This window comes from Mytilus galloprovincialis, chromosome 2 (genome assembly GCF_965363235.1).
Source record: "Mytilus galloprovincialis chromosome 2, xbMytGall1.hap1.1, whole genome shotgun sequence".
In the NCBI taxonomy this organism is placed as follows: domain Eukaryota; kingdom Metazoa; phylum Mollusca; class Bivalvia; order Mytilida; family Mytilidae; genus Mytilus; species Mytilus galloprovincialis.
The window spans coordinates 62,184,976-62,203,011 of record NC_134839.1 but is presented as its reverse complement, the minus strand read 5'-3'; the positions used below and the strand labels follow the sequence as shown (position 1 = coordinate 62,203,011).

Here is an 18,036-nt window from a genome sequence, read left to right as displayed (position 1 = left end):
TAGGTTGGTAGGGATAAATGATGGAAATGATATGTGCCAATGATAATATAACTGCATTCCAAATATCATTGATTTACCATTAGTGGTTCCCCATTAACCTACCTCTTAACATTGATCTTTTTTTGATGATAGTGTTCTGCAGATCATGTTTACGGTTTCTATTTATCTTCTATCATTTTTGGTTCAAAATGAAAAAGGGTTAAAATTGTCATTTAAGGTCATTATCTGATCTTTTTAAAGTAGTCACCTTACAATTTCAACTTGTTAGTAGATCTGGTCTTGCTAACAACATTTTGCTATTTAAAGTTTCTATCGTTTTCATGATAAAAGGCAAAAGTAGACAAAAATGGTTAAAAAAATGAAAAGGCAATAACTTCATGAAAGCATCACCTGACAGTTTCAACTATGGTGACTTATTTGTAGGTCTTGTCTTGCTGATAATTTTTGCTTAATTAAGTTTCTATCTATCCATCATAATTTTTAATAGATGTTTTAAACTAGATACCCCAATAATCGTGCCAGTTGTTTCAAGTTTTTTGGTAAATTATAACAGATAACGACGATGAAGGACAACAAAGGATGCTGACTGATGAGAAAAGCTCACTTGGCCCTTTAGACCAGGTACATGTAAGCTGAAAATGATTATTCTGAAGCAATAATTCAGGACAAATTCTGTCTCCATTGGTTAAGTATAGATACTTTAAACCTTTATAAGACAACACATGATCCAAATATAACAGGTGGATATAGCTTTCACTGATCCTTTGAGCCAGATAAACTAAAAACAAGTCATATGACAACAGTTCTTTGCTACTGAAATAACAGGAATAACAAACACAATATAGTTTTTGATCATTGATTTATTTACAACATATATACCTATATAATAATTTACATGGAATGAGATTGAATGCTCTTTTCACCCACCACAAAATTTATGGATATAACATCAGCTTAAAGTATCTGAATTTCCTAATTCTCAATTCCTGCATTTAAATCTAACAAAGAGGTAAAGCCATTTTCCTTTGTATTTTTTACACTTGCAGGGTCAAAATCAGAACTACTGAAATTTAAATCTAACAGCCTAAATAATTTACTTCAATGACTTGTAGCAAATTTGTATTCTTTATAAATAGAAATCAGCAATATACACAGCTGCTGAATGCAATTTTGAAGGATATTGCAAAGTTTACCTTTTCATGAAACATTGCATCATTGGACATCCTTAATAAAAATTAAATATGCGTGTTTAAAAGAAAATAAATAGATTTACTTCCAATAGAATATTGGTTGTGGTTAGGAATATCCATTGATGCTATTTTATACCCCATATTTCCATTTATTCATTCATCACTTTCATACTTGTATTCAAAATTTGCCAAATTCAAAATTAAATTTGCAGTTCTGAGCCATCTTAAGATATTTATTATTATGTTGCCAAACGTGTTGTTTAAACCTCCAAAGAACATATTTGAAGATGTGATACTTGAATATTGGTAAAGATCAAAGGACTTTAAATAAATAACATTGTTGTGAAATAAATTTACAAATAAGGAAAATCAGTTTCAACCCTAAATCTACTGAAGTTTCCCCCCTCCCCCTATTTTTTCTTTTGCAAAGCATTAAAGCAATACACAAAAGATCATGCTTAATTAAAAATACACAATACTTTGTGAAAAATTTGTAAATAACTTCAGACTGAAAAAATAGGAAAGACTTGGAGATTAAGCTGAGTCATCCCATAATTGATTCATAACCATTTAAACTTAGCACTAACACAAATAAATAAGTCTTTAAAAAAGAATCATTCCTCACATGTTATATTGACTTGTACCTGTTACTGGACCAAATATCCACAAAAATAAACGAATCCACATTATTTTTGAAAAAGGTCAATATTACTGGCCATATTTTGTTGGAATATATAAATAATTACATCTAAAAAAAAATTAAAGAGAAAAGAAAATATATATTCTGTATAGCCCCATCTGTACTTATATAATGGATCATAAAACAGAGGTACTGCTTTGGAGAGTTTTAAAAAAAATTACAATTCAGATATGTGTACTTTAAATTCATTAAGGATGACACAGCCACAGTATGCACAATCTTCTCCACATGAAATACCAATAATCACAAATAGCATTAAAAATATTTATGGTCAATTGTGAGTTATTTTTAGTTAGCACACCTAGTTATAAAACTGTTGAGGAATGTCAAAACTTCAAAAGTTGATGAAGCATGATATTTAAGCAGACAGAGGAATGCTAGCATACAAATAAGTAAATAGCAGTGGCTTATTATATCCATGATGTTGCGATAAAGGGACTAACATTAATATTCTACTTAGTCAGATTATAAATACTTGTTAAATAGCATGCATAAAATATGAATGGTCTATTGTAAGATTTTTTTTATAATCCCATCTTGAGTAATCTTGATAATACGCATGTGGAGGGTTAGCGCAAGCACTTTTCCAATTAAAATGTTTTGTTTTTTTGCGTCATCTATAAACAGGTTGACTTGTTGAGTGAAGTTTTGAGGAGCACCAATAAATTTATTTTAACACTATCTCATAAAATGGAAAAAAGGTAGATTTTGAAATAATTTAACAATTAGTTCAGATAAGTAAATCAAGTACCAGCAGAATGAGTATCCGGTCCCCATTAATAGGTATTTACTATTTACTTTTTTATGTTGAACTTTAATATACAGTTTGATTCTAGTAACTTTTATAAATTTGAAAGTAGTATTAAATAATGATACTGTAATCAAGACATGCTTTTGTCTTTATGTTATAGTATGGTATTCTATTTTTTTTAAGGACTGTTCCATAACAAACATACAGGGGATCAAGGGAAGACAATCCAAAATCTCAGCTACGGATTTATGTTGTACAGCGAAAGTGGAAAAAATTCTATAATTGCATCCATGAATGATGATCCTATTTTTAAAATGCTTTCCCTTGGTAGATTGTATGTTTGAATGGAACATCCTTACATTTATTTGCTGAAATAAAGACGTAATAATACACACTCAACAAAGTTCAGACCTGCTGAACCTCAATCTCATGTCAGATATTTAATACACTATTTAAAACTGTAAACAGGTTTCTGTGCCTTTGAAATAAATAAAAGTTTTGAGTGTGCTCTCATTTTGAAACAATGCATCAATATCAACAATATAACACCAACTCTTCTGGTTTTTTTCATATTATCTTAGCACATCTACTTTACAAATATTCAATACGGGTTACTGTCTAATAACATTAATCATAGTATTAAAAAAATTGTGCTGGGTTGTCAAAATTAAATTTAGTAATACATTCCACCCAAATAAATATAAATACATTTAAAAAAAATAACCTTGACATAACTTATTCTCTAACATATTCCTTACATCTGCTTTTATCACTTTCAAAAAGTTCTTCATTTCTCTCAATAATTATTCTATAGCATTTTAATCTTATTATCAACACTAGCTAATATCCTTTAATTTAATGACACCAAATTTGGAATTGTGATATTTGGCAAAAAATATACAAATTCATAAATACATTTGAACATAAATTCCATGTATACAGATTACAATCATACAAATATCCATTCATTCTGCGAAAATGGTAAATAAAACAGCTGTTGTGATGGTGAAAAAACCTATGATTTATGTTTCACTACAAAACATATCATTAATCTCCTGGTACATACAGAGTTTGCATTTATCCTTTAAATAGCCCTCACTTTATGGGATCCTAAATTGCTGCTTTGCAGAACAACAAAGGATATAGAAATATGTAAAATGATGCAAAAAAAAAAGAATTGTGGGAAAGCACTGATTTATTATATGAAAAGGAACAAAGACACAAACTTTAACATAATTGTTGCACAATTCAATCCAAATACTATTGTTTGGAGATTTATTTTATGTTTAACATCCAGTGGCAAATATTACATGCACATTTCAGACATGTAAAAATGAAAATATTCAGATAGAGTAACAATACCCGACTGATTTTATATCAAGCAGAGTTGGGCCAGCGATCCCAAGTTGCCCACAAAAGTGAAAGATATGCAATGAATATTGCTTTTAACCGTGCATTCGAACATCATAGTTTAAATTTTACAAAAAACTGTATTTCCTATCAAAATGTCTTTGAATAATACATTTTGCAATACTACATGTACAAATAAAGCATAAAGAAGACAAAAGAAGAACATGCATTATTTGAACCTATATAAAAATAGGCTTTTAGGAACATTACTGAATCAAATGAACCAAACAATCAGATTTAACAGCTATGAGACTTTTTGATATTGCAAAATATTGGAGTTTTACAATTGCAATGGTTCTATTAAGTAAGCATATCACTCACTCGTTTAACAATAAAGTTAAACATGCTTCCTGTACAAATAATAGCATACCAGTTTTACTATAAATACATAAAATGCACTAATGACTCATGGATCATTTATTAAGTGTCAATACATATTTAGAAACTAGCAACTAATTTATCTGTAGTAACCTGTCCTTGACAGGTTGGAATTCCACATACTTAATTCCTCACGATACTTTGCCACTTTAACCTTAGCAATTATTCCTGGTGCTAAACTAATGGAATAAATGTGAAAGGTTGCAACTTTCTCTTTCTTCTTTTTAACTTTTTGTCACAAGAGTGATCTCCGTCAAAAGATTTTTCAACTAACCATCAAGATGTTAGTAGGTTTATCTATATGCTGTTTCCTCACATCTATATCAAGTCTGTTCTTTGATCAAGTCCTCAATATAAAATCTGTTGCAACAGTATCACATAATTTGCTGGGAATAATTTACAGGAAAGCTAATGTAGTTCATATACTATTAATGTTAACTACAAGGGCTATGAAGTCTTTACTCGTTTTCTAGGCGGACCTAATGGTGGACTCTGCTGACTTGCTAAAGCACGAAAAGCATCAGCGATTAAATGAGGATGATTTTGTATTAATGTTTTCCAGCCTTGGGTTTCCATAATGTCTGTTGCATGACTGAAAAATAAGATATTTCATTGTAATTTTTAATCAACAAAAGATATCTTTTTCTATTGTTTGTTAATATAATGCAAGGTTTATTTAAATTCTGTACAAAATTTTGATAATCAGTAAATTACTTGTTTTTGCTTTTAAAACTTCTTTATCACATCTCATTTACTAATTATAGACTTACACACTGGTAAGTTTTTAATGACTGGTCTTAGACATGTACATTGGTGAGTTTTAATGACTTAGACTTGTACATTTGTATGTTTTAATGACTTAGACTTGTACATTTGTATGTTTTTAATGACTGGTATTAGACTTGTACACTGTTTTTTTTTCATGACTATTCTTAAAAGAGGGGGGGCAATACCTTTTTAGACTTGTAATCTGGTGTGCTTTTTCTATCAAATGTTGCTGCTATTTTATTTTCAATCTCAATGTTTTGTAATAGTTTCATACAATAAGGTTTCACTGTGTCTACCTGTTCATCATTTTGCCTCTTATTATTACATACAATGGTATAAAACAAGAATTGTCAAATGGTGAACTTTCTAGTAATGTTCAATTTTAAGAATTCAATAAAGCAGATAAGATAACACAATACCAACCTGTTTATAAAATCTATAGCATGTGTTTTTAACTGGTCAGCACTATGTAAATCAGCTAGCACCAAAACTTCACACACATTTTCTATACTTAAATTTGAACACAATGCCTCTTCACACATAACTTTTAATCTGTCTAATGCATACTGAAAAAGATATTTAACATTAATAAAAGTTTCTGTGATTTAATTGTATTTAATATATTGTTATATTAATGTTCATGGTCAAACTATGCAGATAGTATAGCTGGTATTTATGTTTTTATGTTTACACACTTAGATAGATTCTATTATTCTACATAATTTGAAATTGTATTGCAACAAAAATGTGTCCATAGTACATGGATGTCCCACGCGCACTATCATTTCTATGTCTAGTGGACTGTGATACTGGGGTCAAAACTTCCCATAGGTAACATGTGTACTAAATTTAAAGTTAATTGGACTTCAACTTCATCAAAAACTAGCTTGACCAAAAACCAAAAAACTTTAACCTAAACGTGACAGGCAGACGAACGATTTGACGCACAGACCAGAAAAATGTAATGCCCCTCTATTATAGATGGGGTATGAAAACAGGAAGTGAAAGCCAAAGTTTCTCAAACAGGAAAAGAGTCCCAAGTCCTGAAAATACACAGTGTAATTCCAACTTTATAGGAATCAACAATATCAAATGGTTCAAGTTATATTTATCAGAAAGGATAGACCAATAAATGAACCGATAATAGATAAGGGCATTGCAGTATTGTGAGTGGTATATAAGTATAATATCACATTATTGCATCCTGTTGTAAAGAAAATATATATAAAATTTATTAAACTTGTCTGAAAAAGGGTAAATTACTCTATAGTGGCTTAATAAGTCTACAATCAAATGTTCCATCAAATTTATGTATATTTAAACAAGACTGATTTTAAGCCAATAAATAATTAAGTCTGCTATTGTATTTGTCGAATTCAAAATTAATTGCAATACAGTAAAGTTAAAATACCTTGTCTGCAGCAGCTAATAGATCATCAGCCATTTTGTCTAAGTTGGGGGCTTTCCCTGTGTATATAAATCGTAACATTTCTCTCATCACCTCATGATCAACATCTGTAATTTCTACACGGTTCTGAAAATAAACAAACTCATTTAGTGAAAATGTTTAAATATTATTGTGAAGTATAGAAAATATGTGATTTATAGCTTAAAATCTTGTATTGACATCTATTGTTGACCTGTAGATCTATGTCTTTTTGTTTCTGAATATTTTTGGATTGCTGTCTCATGAATAATTCCTCAAATCTTGTTTAATTTGTATTTTACAAAATAAACTTTCACAGATCAGATGTTTCATCATTTCTGTGTTCAACAAACAAATCTTTTGATAGTATTGTGCATTTCTCCTGAAACATAGAACCAGGTTCTTCTAAAGAAAGATATTTTATGGTCTGGTTATTGTGTAAATGCAAGTAGGATTTATATAAATAGTGCATAAATTCTGCTCTCTGTAAACCAACGTATTACTCAACAAACCTGCTTTCTTTCTTCCATTTCATGTTCAAACATTGCATTAAAGACAGGAGACCTAGCTGTAAAAGACAAAAGTAAATAGAGGATCTGATCTTCAACATGTTCAATAAATATATCTACCAATGCAAATAATGAAATCAATCATATCAATAACAGATGAATTTTGTAAAGTTTGTTCTATCTCGCACAATGGTTTAGAAGAATTTACATGCATTTTCTATATTTTATTTCTGCTTTCTGTTTTAGTATAGCCAGCCATGTTGGTTGAAATTAGAAGAGTAACAAATATTAAATATCTACTTTTTAGTTGTACTCTTTAAATGATTGTGGTAAAATTTTCTTTCAGTTGCTCTGGTGGTTTTTAGAGATAATGTTTTCTATACTCAGATAATTAATGGTCAGTTATAACAAAACTGCTAGCAAGTGTAAGACAATTTTATTTTGAACACAAAAATTCTACTACTTATTGTAATAGTTATATTATAATAATTTTCTTAATTTAAGATAGAGTTATTCCCCCTATATTTACCATTCAATTTCACAGCTTGTTATATAAATTGTACGTGCAGCATGTGTTTTAACTAGACTTATTATATTCAAATGTCAATCATAATTTCATATGCATAACTTAGTGCAGTTACATCATATCCATTGAGAAACACCAGGTGTTGGCCATATCCTGTTTTCAAATCTGTGAAAATTTGAGGACTAAACATAAAAATCTCCTCTGTAGTACCGAACATAGTTGTTCTGTAAACAATCATTGCAGATGTTGCAGTTGTAATGAGTTCATATATAAATTCATTATTAGAATTGAGTTTGTTCAGGTAATGAAGCAAGTACAAATAAATACATATGCCAAAGGTCAGACTAAATACCTATAATCTATTAGTTTAAAATATCCAATAGGATTTTGTAAAGTTATATTCTATGGAGATAGTTTGACTTTATTCAAACAATAAATAAACAAAAATAAAACAAACCTGCTAATACTGCTTTATGCGCTTGAAATTCTCTTCCTCCAACACATAACGTGACATCACTAAACGATGACCTTTCAAAGAGACTACCAAGGTCATCACTTAATTTACATTCTGGTACTTTGACTGGGGTACAATTTGACTGTCCCGACACATTTACTGTGTCACCTACTACTGAGACCTGAAATCAAATCAAATAATATTTTATTGACAGCAAACCTTGTTTATATCAAGTTAATTTGAATGTAATCAAATGCTTGATCATAATAAAAGGAGTTTAAACAAAAAAGACAGCCACCCAAAAATCTGATAACACAAAAAAATACAAAAATTCTGCCATTAAGCTGTAAATTTGATAATACAGTGGAACGTATGTTGTAGTTTTACAGTCTTTTTTTTCCTATACTGTAAAACTAGCATCTTGAAGAATAATTATATTTAAGAAAATGAAAACTGACCAAAACAATATTTATATCACATAATTTTAAGAGCTTATTGGACATGCTCTGTACTGTTACATGAAGTTTTTCAAGACATGAAACAATATCTGTTTATAAAAATAAACAAAATGAAAAACAAAATTTGTCTAAAAGGTCTCTTTTAACTGTTCATAAACATTCCAGTAAGATAGTGGTTACCATGGATAATGGTCTCATTTTTTAAATAATGTGTGGTCACTGTTTTATATCTGGACTCAAATCATGATACTTTGTACTGTATAAGTATGCTCCTACCAAAGAACACTACCCATATTTGATATATGTTAGCAGTTACTGATGAATATTGATGATTAAGTGGATCATTCAGAGTGTCAGAAACAATTCAACCCACAGCAATAAACACCTATCACCATCAGGGGTATTAATAGACCAAACGTTTCTGTCTCATGTGTCCATATTTCAACCTTCCCATATTTTATTTTCAAGATTTTGACCTTTTTGATTTTAATTTTGTTAAACATCGGAATCCATGTTCACAACAAAAATAAAATCCAAATGATTAAAAGGAAATATCAAATATCAAAAATAAAAGTAAAGAGACAGATTATCCGGTCTGGGGTTTTGGTAACGGACAGGATTAAGACCAGCATTTAAAGCCTGGATTTTTTAAATTGGTAATGTTTCATTGAGTTTCATGACGGTGTTGTCTCCAAATATATTTATCCAATATTCCTTCATTTCCAATCTGGTATTACTATTGGTCAACATTATCTTAGATGTTAACACACTATCCATTTGACATATATGTGAATCACATACGATAGTGGACAGCACAGCTGGTCACTTTAGTTGTGAATGTCAAACTGCATTATATATAGTCTGCTATTCACAGGAATTTACCTCACAAAATATTGTTAATTTGTCATCTGGCAATAAGCCATTTTGTTCGTCCATAAGAAAATCTCTTCGTATAAATTTTTTAAATCCCCAGTCCTTTCCTTGTACGAATCTGTAGGCTCTTTGGCTCTCTGTAAAAAAAATATAATTGGTTAAAAAAGAAATCATTCAGAAGTTAATTTGTCTTAAGGTAATCAATAGCTTAAACTCTAAAATAAAACAATGAGTGTTAATGAAGTTAACATTTCAGATTTGACTGACAATTTTAAAGATGGCATCACCTGAACAAATATGAAGGATTTGGAAAATTATCTTTCCAACACATGGACCTCTGAAAATATATTAAACAGTGTAATTCCTTTTAAGAACAACTTTCAGATCAGACAGAACTCAAATAGCATGATAATTTTATGAAATACATACCAATACTTACTCTAACCACTAGACCAAAAGCTTAATGGAAGTTATAATTGTTTTTGTTGCTAGAAAGTATGATTCATGTTTTTATGTCTTTGCTTCAGCTATATTCTGGATTTGTCAATGCATATACTGTTACAATATTATAGATGCCCTGGTCCATTTTTTAAGACAATTTTTACAGATAGATTTATCTGAATATTTTCATTACAATGTTGCTGTCTCATTGATGAGCATGCCAAACATCATCTTTTATTTATAGGTTTTTATCAAGCATACTTTCTACAAAGGAATGCAGATTATGTCATGACCAAATCTAAATTTGCAAGAAGCTGTTTTAAAACTAACAAAGTTGATGAAATAGTTTTTCTTATTTCAAGCACAAGCAGTATCTTCGTCATAAGAGGTTGAGGAAAAGTTTTAGGAAGGGATAAGCCTCAAAAACAAAGAAAATTTTGGATTACACTTGTTAAAACTTTGATGTGCCTGCTATTATTTTTGACTGTATAATTTCTTTCTTTTAAAAAAGTACAATAAACAATTTACCCTTCAAATTTAAAACAAAATTAATCACCCCAAAAAAAATCCCAATAAAATCCAAGTTTATGAGATAAAATAATAACTGTATACATTAAGGTGTCTGCTAAATTCAGTTGAATTGATCCATTTTGTGTTAGATTTTAGGTACCAACTTATCTTGAACTTTTCAGAATCTTTATAGAACAGATTGAGTGGGTGTTACCACAAGAGAATGGCCAAGAAACACATAAAAGTTGTTCAGATCAGACAAATTCAATAATTTAAGTATGAAATTACCTATTCTGATCCTACGTAGGAAGATATTTTGAATTTTTTAAGCATTAAAATGAATCCTGCACTAAAAGCTTAAATATATTTAGTACTAAGCAGGAATCATATTGGGAAAAAACAAATCCAACATAAAATATTTGTTTCTTTCAATTTAATGATACACGTGTACTGGTATATATATACAACTTGTCTTAAACATCAACCCAACATATATATATATGTATTTTAAGATGTATTGAATTAATGGTTTGAGGGAGGTTTCCATATTTGGAAAACTTATTAAACCCAATACATTTTGTGTGTGTAACAAGTCAGCTTTAATTGCTTTTTCTCTTTCTGTGTATTCTGTAGAGGACATGTTGTTGCTTGAAGTTTGATAATGGTTGGTTAATCACTTTTATTTTGATAAAATTGAAGTGTTGGGTTTCTGTGAGGCTATGGTAAACTGCCTAAGATGACATATCATTCTATCAAGAATGTGTATCAAAATATTTTTAGCCAAATCATGATGGAAAAGTAGTCTTCCTGAGGTGTGGTAATACTACAAGCCAAATATAATATCTCTCACAATATTTTCATACAAAAACAGCAGTATAGTAAGGTAAAATATATACAATGAAAAATAAACCTACCAAAAATAGAAGTATGTTACCAACAGTCTTGATACTGTGGATTCATTATTTTTCGTTGGATAACAATTTTCCTGTTTTTTGTTGGTAAAAGTGAACCACAAATTTAAATGTTAAACGAATTACAAATTTTTCATATGCTTGTATGTCGACTTTTTGCAAACATGAAATTAAATATACATCAAAGTGTAAGTTTTCCTCAATCCAAAAAATTGTTACCCATGAATCCACAGTAGTATAACTTAATCTATCTATTTATCAAAGTAACCCACCGCCTTCCCCCCATCAACCCAGGGCTCTGGATGTTAAAAAAGCATGAATCAAGCACCAATCAACCCACTGCCACTTTGACAGTTGATACAAAAAGGCTTACAGTTGTTTGAAAGGTTTCATATTGATTTAAATGTTAACATAAGACGAAAATAAAATTACGATGGGTTTCTACGTTGTTCAATTTGAAATGTTAGCAGTATCATGATAAAATCAATGCTATTTAAAATGGCAGTATTGACACTCAGAAATCAAAACTGTTACAAAAAGTTAAGATTGACAACACAAGTCAGTTTTATACATTTAAACATTTCAAGGCATTAAACACACTGACAAGCAGCTTATCAAAGATGGGAACAAGTTCTGTTCTTACAGAATATGATTTTAAACATGGACTTTATCATCCAGAAACCAAATTTGTGACGAAAGGACAACATGTATGAGAACTAGTTCATCTTAGAATATTTTTATTCATATTGTGTAGTGTGTTACATAAACTCACCCATAGCCTTGGTTTCCTCCCTTTTTGCATTAAGTATTGAGAATTTGAACTTGGCTCTAACTTCACTTTTATTACACGACACTAATAATAAATATAACGATAAATAGTCTTTACTTTCTTCATCTAAACCTTTAGGATTCACCCTCAAACACCTAAAATATACAAAAAAAGAATATCTTAGACCCTATTTACACTAAGACTATTGAATGTGCCTTTAAAAAATTCAAACTTTTCCTTCGGCTCTATAAAGTGTTTCAGATAATTTAATATGATTTAAACTAGGCTTAAAAAGTGAATCTAAATGCAGCTGATTTACCCCCATTGTAAGCTTATAGAATAATATCAATCAAATCAAATTTAATCAAAATGTAAATGTACATGGCTGGAATGCACTTTATTATCCCGTTAATGTACTAACTTAAATAATAATTCTGGTTGTAACAAAAATCCCTCAGAATATCTTAAGATTGACTTATATAGACTGAACCAAAATTTTGTGTGTCTATATATTGAATACAGTATGAACTATTTATTTAGAGATCTATATGCCTGTCATATAGATCCTGATTGAAAACCAACACCTATATCCTGCCTCAAGGAATATTCATTGACACATCTGTTTTGTGAATAAACAATACTAGAAAACAAGTTTTTTTTCTTTCCATGTGGGTGTAATACCAACATTAATTTTCCTCTATTAGTCTTTGTTAAATTTGTACTTTTCAAAAAATTGTGTAGAATTTATCTTTGTTTGAAATAAGGAATTACTTGGCATTAGTAAAGTTTTATCCTGACAAGAACAATCGACAAAATTTGACGTATCATTTCATTGCATATAAGAAAAAATTACCCATCACTGGAAGTTAACCAAACAAATTTTCACCCCTTTTTTTCTGGTGTATAAGCTTAAGTAGCCATGTAACCTCAAGTTTCCAAAATGTTTTACAGAAACACCAAATAAAACAATAGTGGTGCTTTGAAACCACAAAGGTATATGTGTATGACCAAGATTTTTTCTAATGCAAGGAAATGTAGGATTAATTTCATACAATGGTCAAATTCAAGGGAATATTTTTTTCTTCCTATTTCGTATGCAACCGTATGTGACATACTATGATTTGATGGTATTACATCTCGTAGAGATTTCTCTTCTTTCTTTTTCCGAAAATCAAAAACAGAAGAACTACTGTAAATCAAATTATTTTCACAAACTTTATTTTGCGTTAATCCTGATCTATCTGTTTTTGCAGCGATTTAATTTCGCGATTTTCAAATTTACTCTAGGTAGTTGAATAAGGATTGATCTAAATTTTACATATTCGTGACGATTTACGTTCGTGTTTTTTTTCTACTTGCGAAAGTTGCATAAATAAGTTGGTTTACAGTATTTTAAAAGTTTTGTGAATGTTTGTCTACTTACATCATGATGCCATTAAATGAAATAAGATATCCCTGCATTTATCATCTATCAAACTAGATACATGTAATACCCTTTTATAAACGAAGTATAAACAACATAATTTAATCTTCCAGAATTCTTACCATTTTAATTTATCATTAGCTCCAGCTGAGAATGTGGAACTTTTTAAAACTTCACCCATTTCTTCTCTACAGAAACTAAAATTGTTTATTGTCCATATGTAAGAAAACTTCACAACTTTCACCTGTGAAAAAAAAAATAAAGAATAAAAACATTAGCTTATTGCTTCTGTTACTGAGGAACAGCTTTTATTCAAATATGTTTTGAACAAAATTATGACTGTATCATACAAGTAAAATGCTGAGGTTGAAAACAAAGGATTATACACAGCTTTAAACATAAAACAGAATGCTCTATTATCATGAACTGTTATACCTCATTGATAATTTAACTCATCCTTCATCAAAAACATGTGTGATTTTTTTTAAATGATGATTTTTCATGTATTTCTTATAATTATTTTGGTGTATAAATCTTTATATTTTTTTTTATAAAATTATGAAAGGATTAATAAACTTTATAACCTAAAATTCAATTTTGAATATTTTATTAATTAACTTTGCTGAATATGATTTAATAATAAATAATCATGCTTTAGAGTACCGAACTCAGATTCCAACTTGCTGACACTCAAAAAACTAAATACAGAGTTATTACTTTTGTATGAATTTAATGAAAACTCATAACAGCCTGTCAACAGAACACAAAGAGTTCCCTGAAGCATTTTTGCATATTTTTCAAAAGCAGTGTTGCGTATTGTAAGAAATAAACTGCATCTAAAATAGTTATGAATTTTTTAATTAATTAATAATTCTGCTGTGCATCATCTGTCAAGCTCAGCAGTACGTGTACTTCAAACAGATGTTTTTACAGTTAAAACTTGTAAAAAATGTCTTGTTAGGGTTTCAAAGAAAATATGTGTTTATTAATTGCAATAATTTATGAACTATATTCAGTACATAAGTAAGATGAATAGATGTTTCCCTGAAAGATGTTGAGTGCACACCTGCTTTCAAGTCTGACATCTAAACAAACAGGGAGGTCCAGAAAAGATGCAAAACCTTCTTTTTTTAAACTCTATATTAAACTGACTGCAAGAAATGCAAAAAATAAAAACCATCTCATCCCTAAGAAATTAAGCAATATCAATAGAAAAGGAAACTTTAATAAAAGTGACCTAGTTTTTCCTTTAAGCTGATCTACTTTTATAAGTACACTTTAAGGAATCTTTAGAAAATTGTATCTTACATCTACCCAGTTGAAAACTTTTAATAAATAAACCCACCTCAGTTCGGCAATTTTTCTGATGTGATTTATCAGAGGACTTATTTTTAGAGGATTAATTGAAATTAAGAAAGTTTGATAAAATCTCTTCATATGACTGCACTAATTTGCTTAATTGTTGTATCAGCTGTGCTGTGGTCAACCTATAACAAGTTTTTTGGTAAAACAGAGTGAAATGTTGTACAGGTATAATTGTTTTCCAGGTAAGCAACAGATATCACTAAAACCAGCTGTATCATTTTGTTTTTTGTGTAAGTTCAACCAAAGGTCATTTAGAGGCTTATTATAGATTCAGTACATTTTCACAAACACAAAATGGCCTGATTTTAGTTTTTTAGGTGACAACTTCAAATTTATCATCTTTTCACCTAAAGTAATCACTATATTTAGTCATTATTTGATTTACATGCGATTTTATTCTCCATGAAACCAATTACTGATATACAAACTTGATCACATTTAAGTAATTATATAGTGGCAAAATTATAGTGTATTGATCAATATATGACCTAGAAACCTTTTGCTAACAGAACTATTCTGGAGCAGCTATTTTTCTACAGTTTCATTTCCAACATCAATCTATACTATGTCCTGAGAGTTTGTTTGGAGTACAATTGACCTCATTTATTATTTTTCTCTCCCATTCCTGGCATTATTTTGATCTTTTTAAATCTTCTAACTGCTATAAAGATTTTTCAGACAATAATAGGTATGCAGCCAGATATAAGATACTTTAATTCTTCAGACAACAGACCATAATTGGTAAGTGGTAGGGACATATATATTTCTCATCAGACAATCTGCTTAAAGGACACATAAAACTAATATTTTTTTCAGACATTTAGAATTGCATTTTATCAGGGAAATTTCCATATCTAATTGCAGGTCCACAGTTTTTAAAATGAAAAGAAAAGATATGGTGTCAAATCATGACACAAAATCATTACACATGTGTCTTTCCTCTCTAAGACTTTACTCATATCTTAAACACTGTTTATTTTGCTTTATAAGGACCAAATTAAACAATCATTGAAGACCTTTTTATCTTTCCACCAGTTCACCCAAGTGCGATTGCTACTTAGTTTTCACAGGTTAACAAGTAGGCTTCTTTTTTGCACTGTGCATACCTCAAAGAATATCGGAAAAGATGAAGTTACTGTGTTTGACAAATCTGAAACTCACACACAGTAAAAGTCAACACTTTTAACCAATTATGAAGTCATGCTAATCAGTACTAATAATGGAAAAATGTGAAATGTAATGGAATTTTATATGACTGTCACACAAGTGAGAGGTTTAACCTGCTATAAAACCAGGTTTAATCCACAATTCTCTACATATGAAAATGGCTGTACCAGGTTCGGAATGTGACAGTTATTTTCCATTCCTTTGATCTGTTTGAGCTTTTGATTTTGCCATTTGTTTAGAGACTTTCAATTTAGAAATTTACTTGGAATTAGGTATTTTGGTAATTTTACTTTTCATATATGTTAATATTCATTATTGCCAAGCTGTCCACCAAATATGAAGTCCCTGTGTTAATGTCAATTGGCAAATATTTCAAGTATATTCAGGATGAAACTAATCAACGTAAAACACTTTATCTATGTTCTAACCAGAATGAAAAGTTGGAAATTTGGACTACCATTTACAAATGTGGGTTTGATAGATTTAAGGGGCAGAAATTTTACCTTTCAACAGAGCAAAAAGGAGCTCCTCAAAGAGTCTCATTTCCAACTGGAAATGGTTGTAAATTTATAAATCCCACACAGCTAAACAGACACACTACTTTACATGGGTTTTATTGCTGAAACAGGAGATCTAAATGAATGACCATGATATTTCTATACCCAAGTGATGTAATCCTTGAAAAATTCAAAACATTGGCAAACAAGAAGCAAGTGTCTGATGATCCAAAAATGTTTATACAATGCAACTCATCGCTGTCAAACTGTTCCCAAACTTAGTAGCAGTACCTATTAAAAGTGCAACTAAAATATTCGTTGGACAAAAGGACAGACTGAGACAATGGGATTGCAATATAACCCCTTCTCCTAGAGCAGCCTAGGGTTGGGGTATAATTATAAATATGAAAATGAATTTTAATACTAAAATTGTGAGTCAGTTCAAACAGGAAGACAGTGTATTTATAGCTATTTCTTGGCTATGATTCCTTAAAATATTTTAATATGGTTAATCATAACATTAGCTTAAAGTACAAAATATATTATGCTGAATGTCAATGCTTTCAGATAATATCATTGAAGTTCAAAGCATTCAGATAATATAACAGAAGTTCAAAGCATTCATATTAAAGTACACTTCTGTAATTTTCTGTGAGTTCTTGTTACATATATACATGTATTTACTACAACAAAGGAGATGATTTCAGGAGTCAAGTTTATCAGACTGCCATCATAACCAATGATTTAAAAAAAAAAGCAACTGAGCAAAGTTCTTTTACTGAAAAAAATTGTTGAATATTATTATTCCATTTTTTAATATAATCTACATGTATATGAAAAAAAGTGCTTCATTTTCAATAGATGCAGCCTTGTTGCTGAATAATTGTCCATCAATGCATGAAAAACAGAAAAAAAAGGAATACTTAATTTTATTTTCCAGACATTGACCTGAATCACATCAGCAGACAAATTACATTTTTGCACTGGTACTCTTTTCTTCAGTGAAGATGAAATTGTTACCAGGGAAGTAGTAAAATCCATTAGTTATCTTTAAAATATCAGAAATCCTAACCTTTCTAACCAATTGGCTTACTTTGTAGCACTATAACAAAATGTTGCTATTTCAAAATGAAATGTCAAATTATTGCAAAATAAGGGGAGTGGGAAGAAAACATGGTGACTTTCGAAATCCGAGAGAAATCAGACAACACTATGTGTCCAGAATAATTAAAGAAGTCCACAAAACATTGCAAAAAAAAAAAAGATGAAGTACTGAAAAATGTGTTATTTATCCAAGGCTACTGGACAGTATCTATACTGGTACTAAGTGCAAAAATCATTTTCTTAGGCAAATATAAACTATGAATAGCTGCGAAAGGGCTCAGAATGTTATTTTCTTGAAATTTAATGGCCATAAAATATCAAACATGAAAAACAAATCACATGCATCTGTCATTACTAATTTCAACTTTACATTGAAAATCAGCTAAATATTTCCAGGTAACTATAC

General features: G+C 29.8%; 2 protein-coding genes across 5 annotated transcripts in view; one reads left to right on the top strand and one right to left on the bottom strand.

Annotated features, from left to right (window-relative positions):
- Window positions 1–18,036, top strand: part of LOC143064068 (KAT8 regulatory NSL complex subunit 2-like) — a 486,386-nt gene that overhangs the window by 351,498 nt on the left and 116,852 nt on the right. The gene's annotated exons all lie outside the window — the stretch shown is intronic.
- Window positions 843–18,036, bottom strand: part of LOC143064070 (speckle-type POZ protein-like) — a 62,353-nt gene continuing 45,159 nt past the window's right edge. For all 4 annotated transcript variants that reach the window (XM_076236593.1, XM_076236589.1, XM_076236590.1 and 1 more), the window contains exons 3-10: window positions 13,620–13,741; window positions 12,078–12,229; window positions 9,453–9,580; window positions 8,116–8,293; window positions 7,136–7,191; window positions 6,609–6,731; window positions 5,621–5,763; window positions 843–5,021 (exon numbers count right to left, since the gene is read on the bottom strand). In XM_076236593.1, coding sequence (XP_076092708.1) covers window positions 4,877–5,021; window positions 5,621–5,763; window positions 6,609–6,731; window positions 7,136–7,191; window positions 8,116–8,293; window positions 9,453–9,580; window positions 12,078–12,229; window positions 13,620–13,741 — 1,047 coding nt within the window. In that variant the 3' untranslated portion in view covers window positions 843–4,876. The remainder of the gene's footprint in view (window positions 5,022–5,620; window positions 5,764–6,608; window positions 6,732–7,135; window positions 7,192–8,115; window positions 8,294–9,452; window positions 9,581–12,077; window positions 12,230–13,619; window positions 13,742–18,036) is intronic.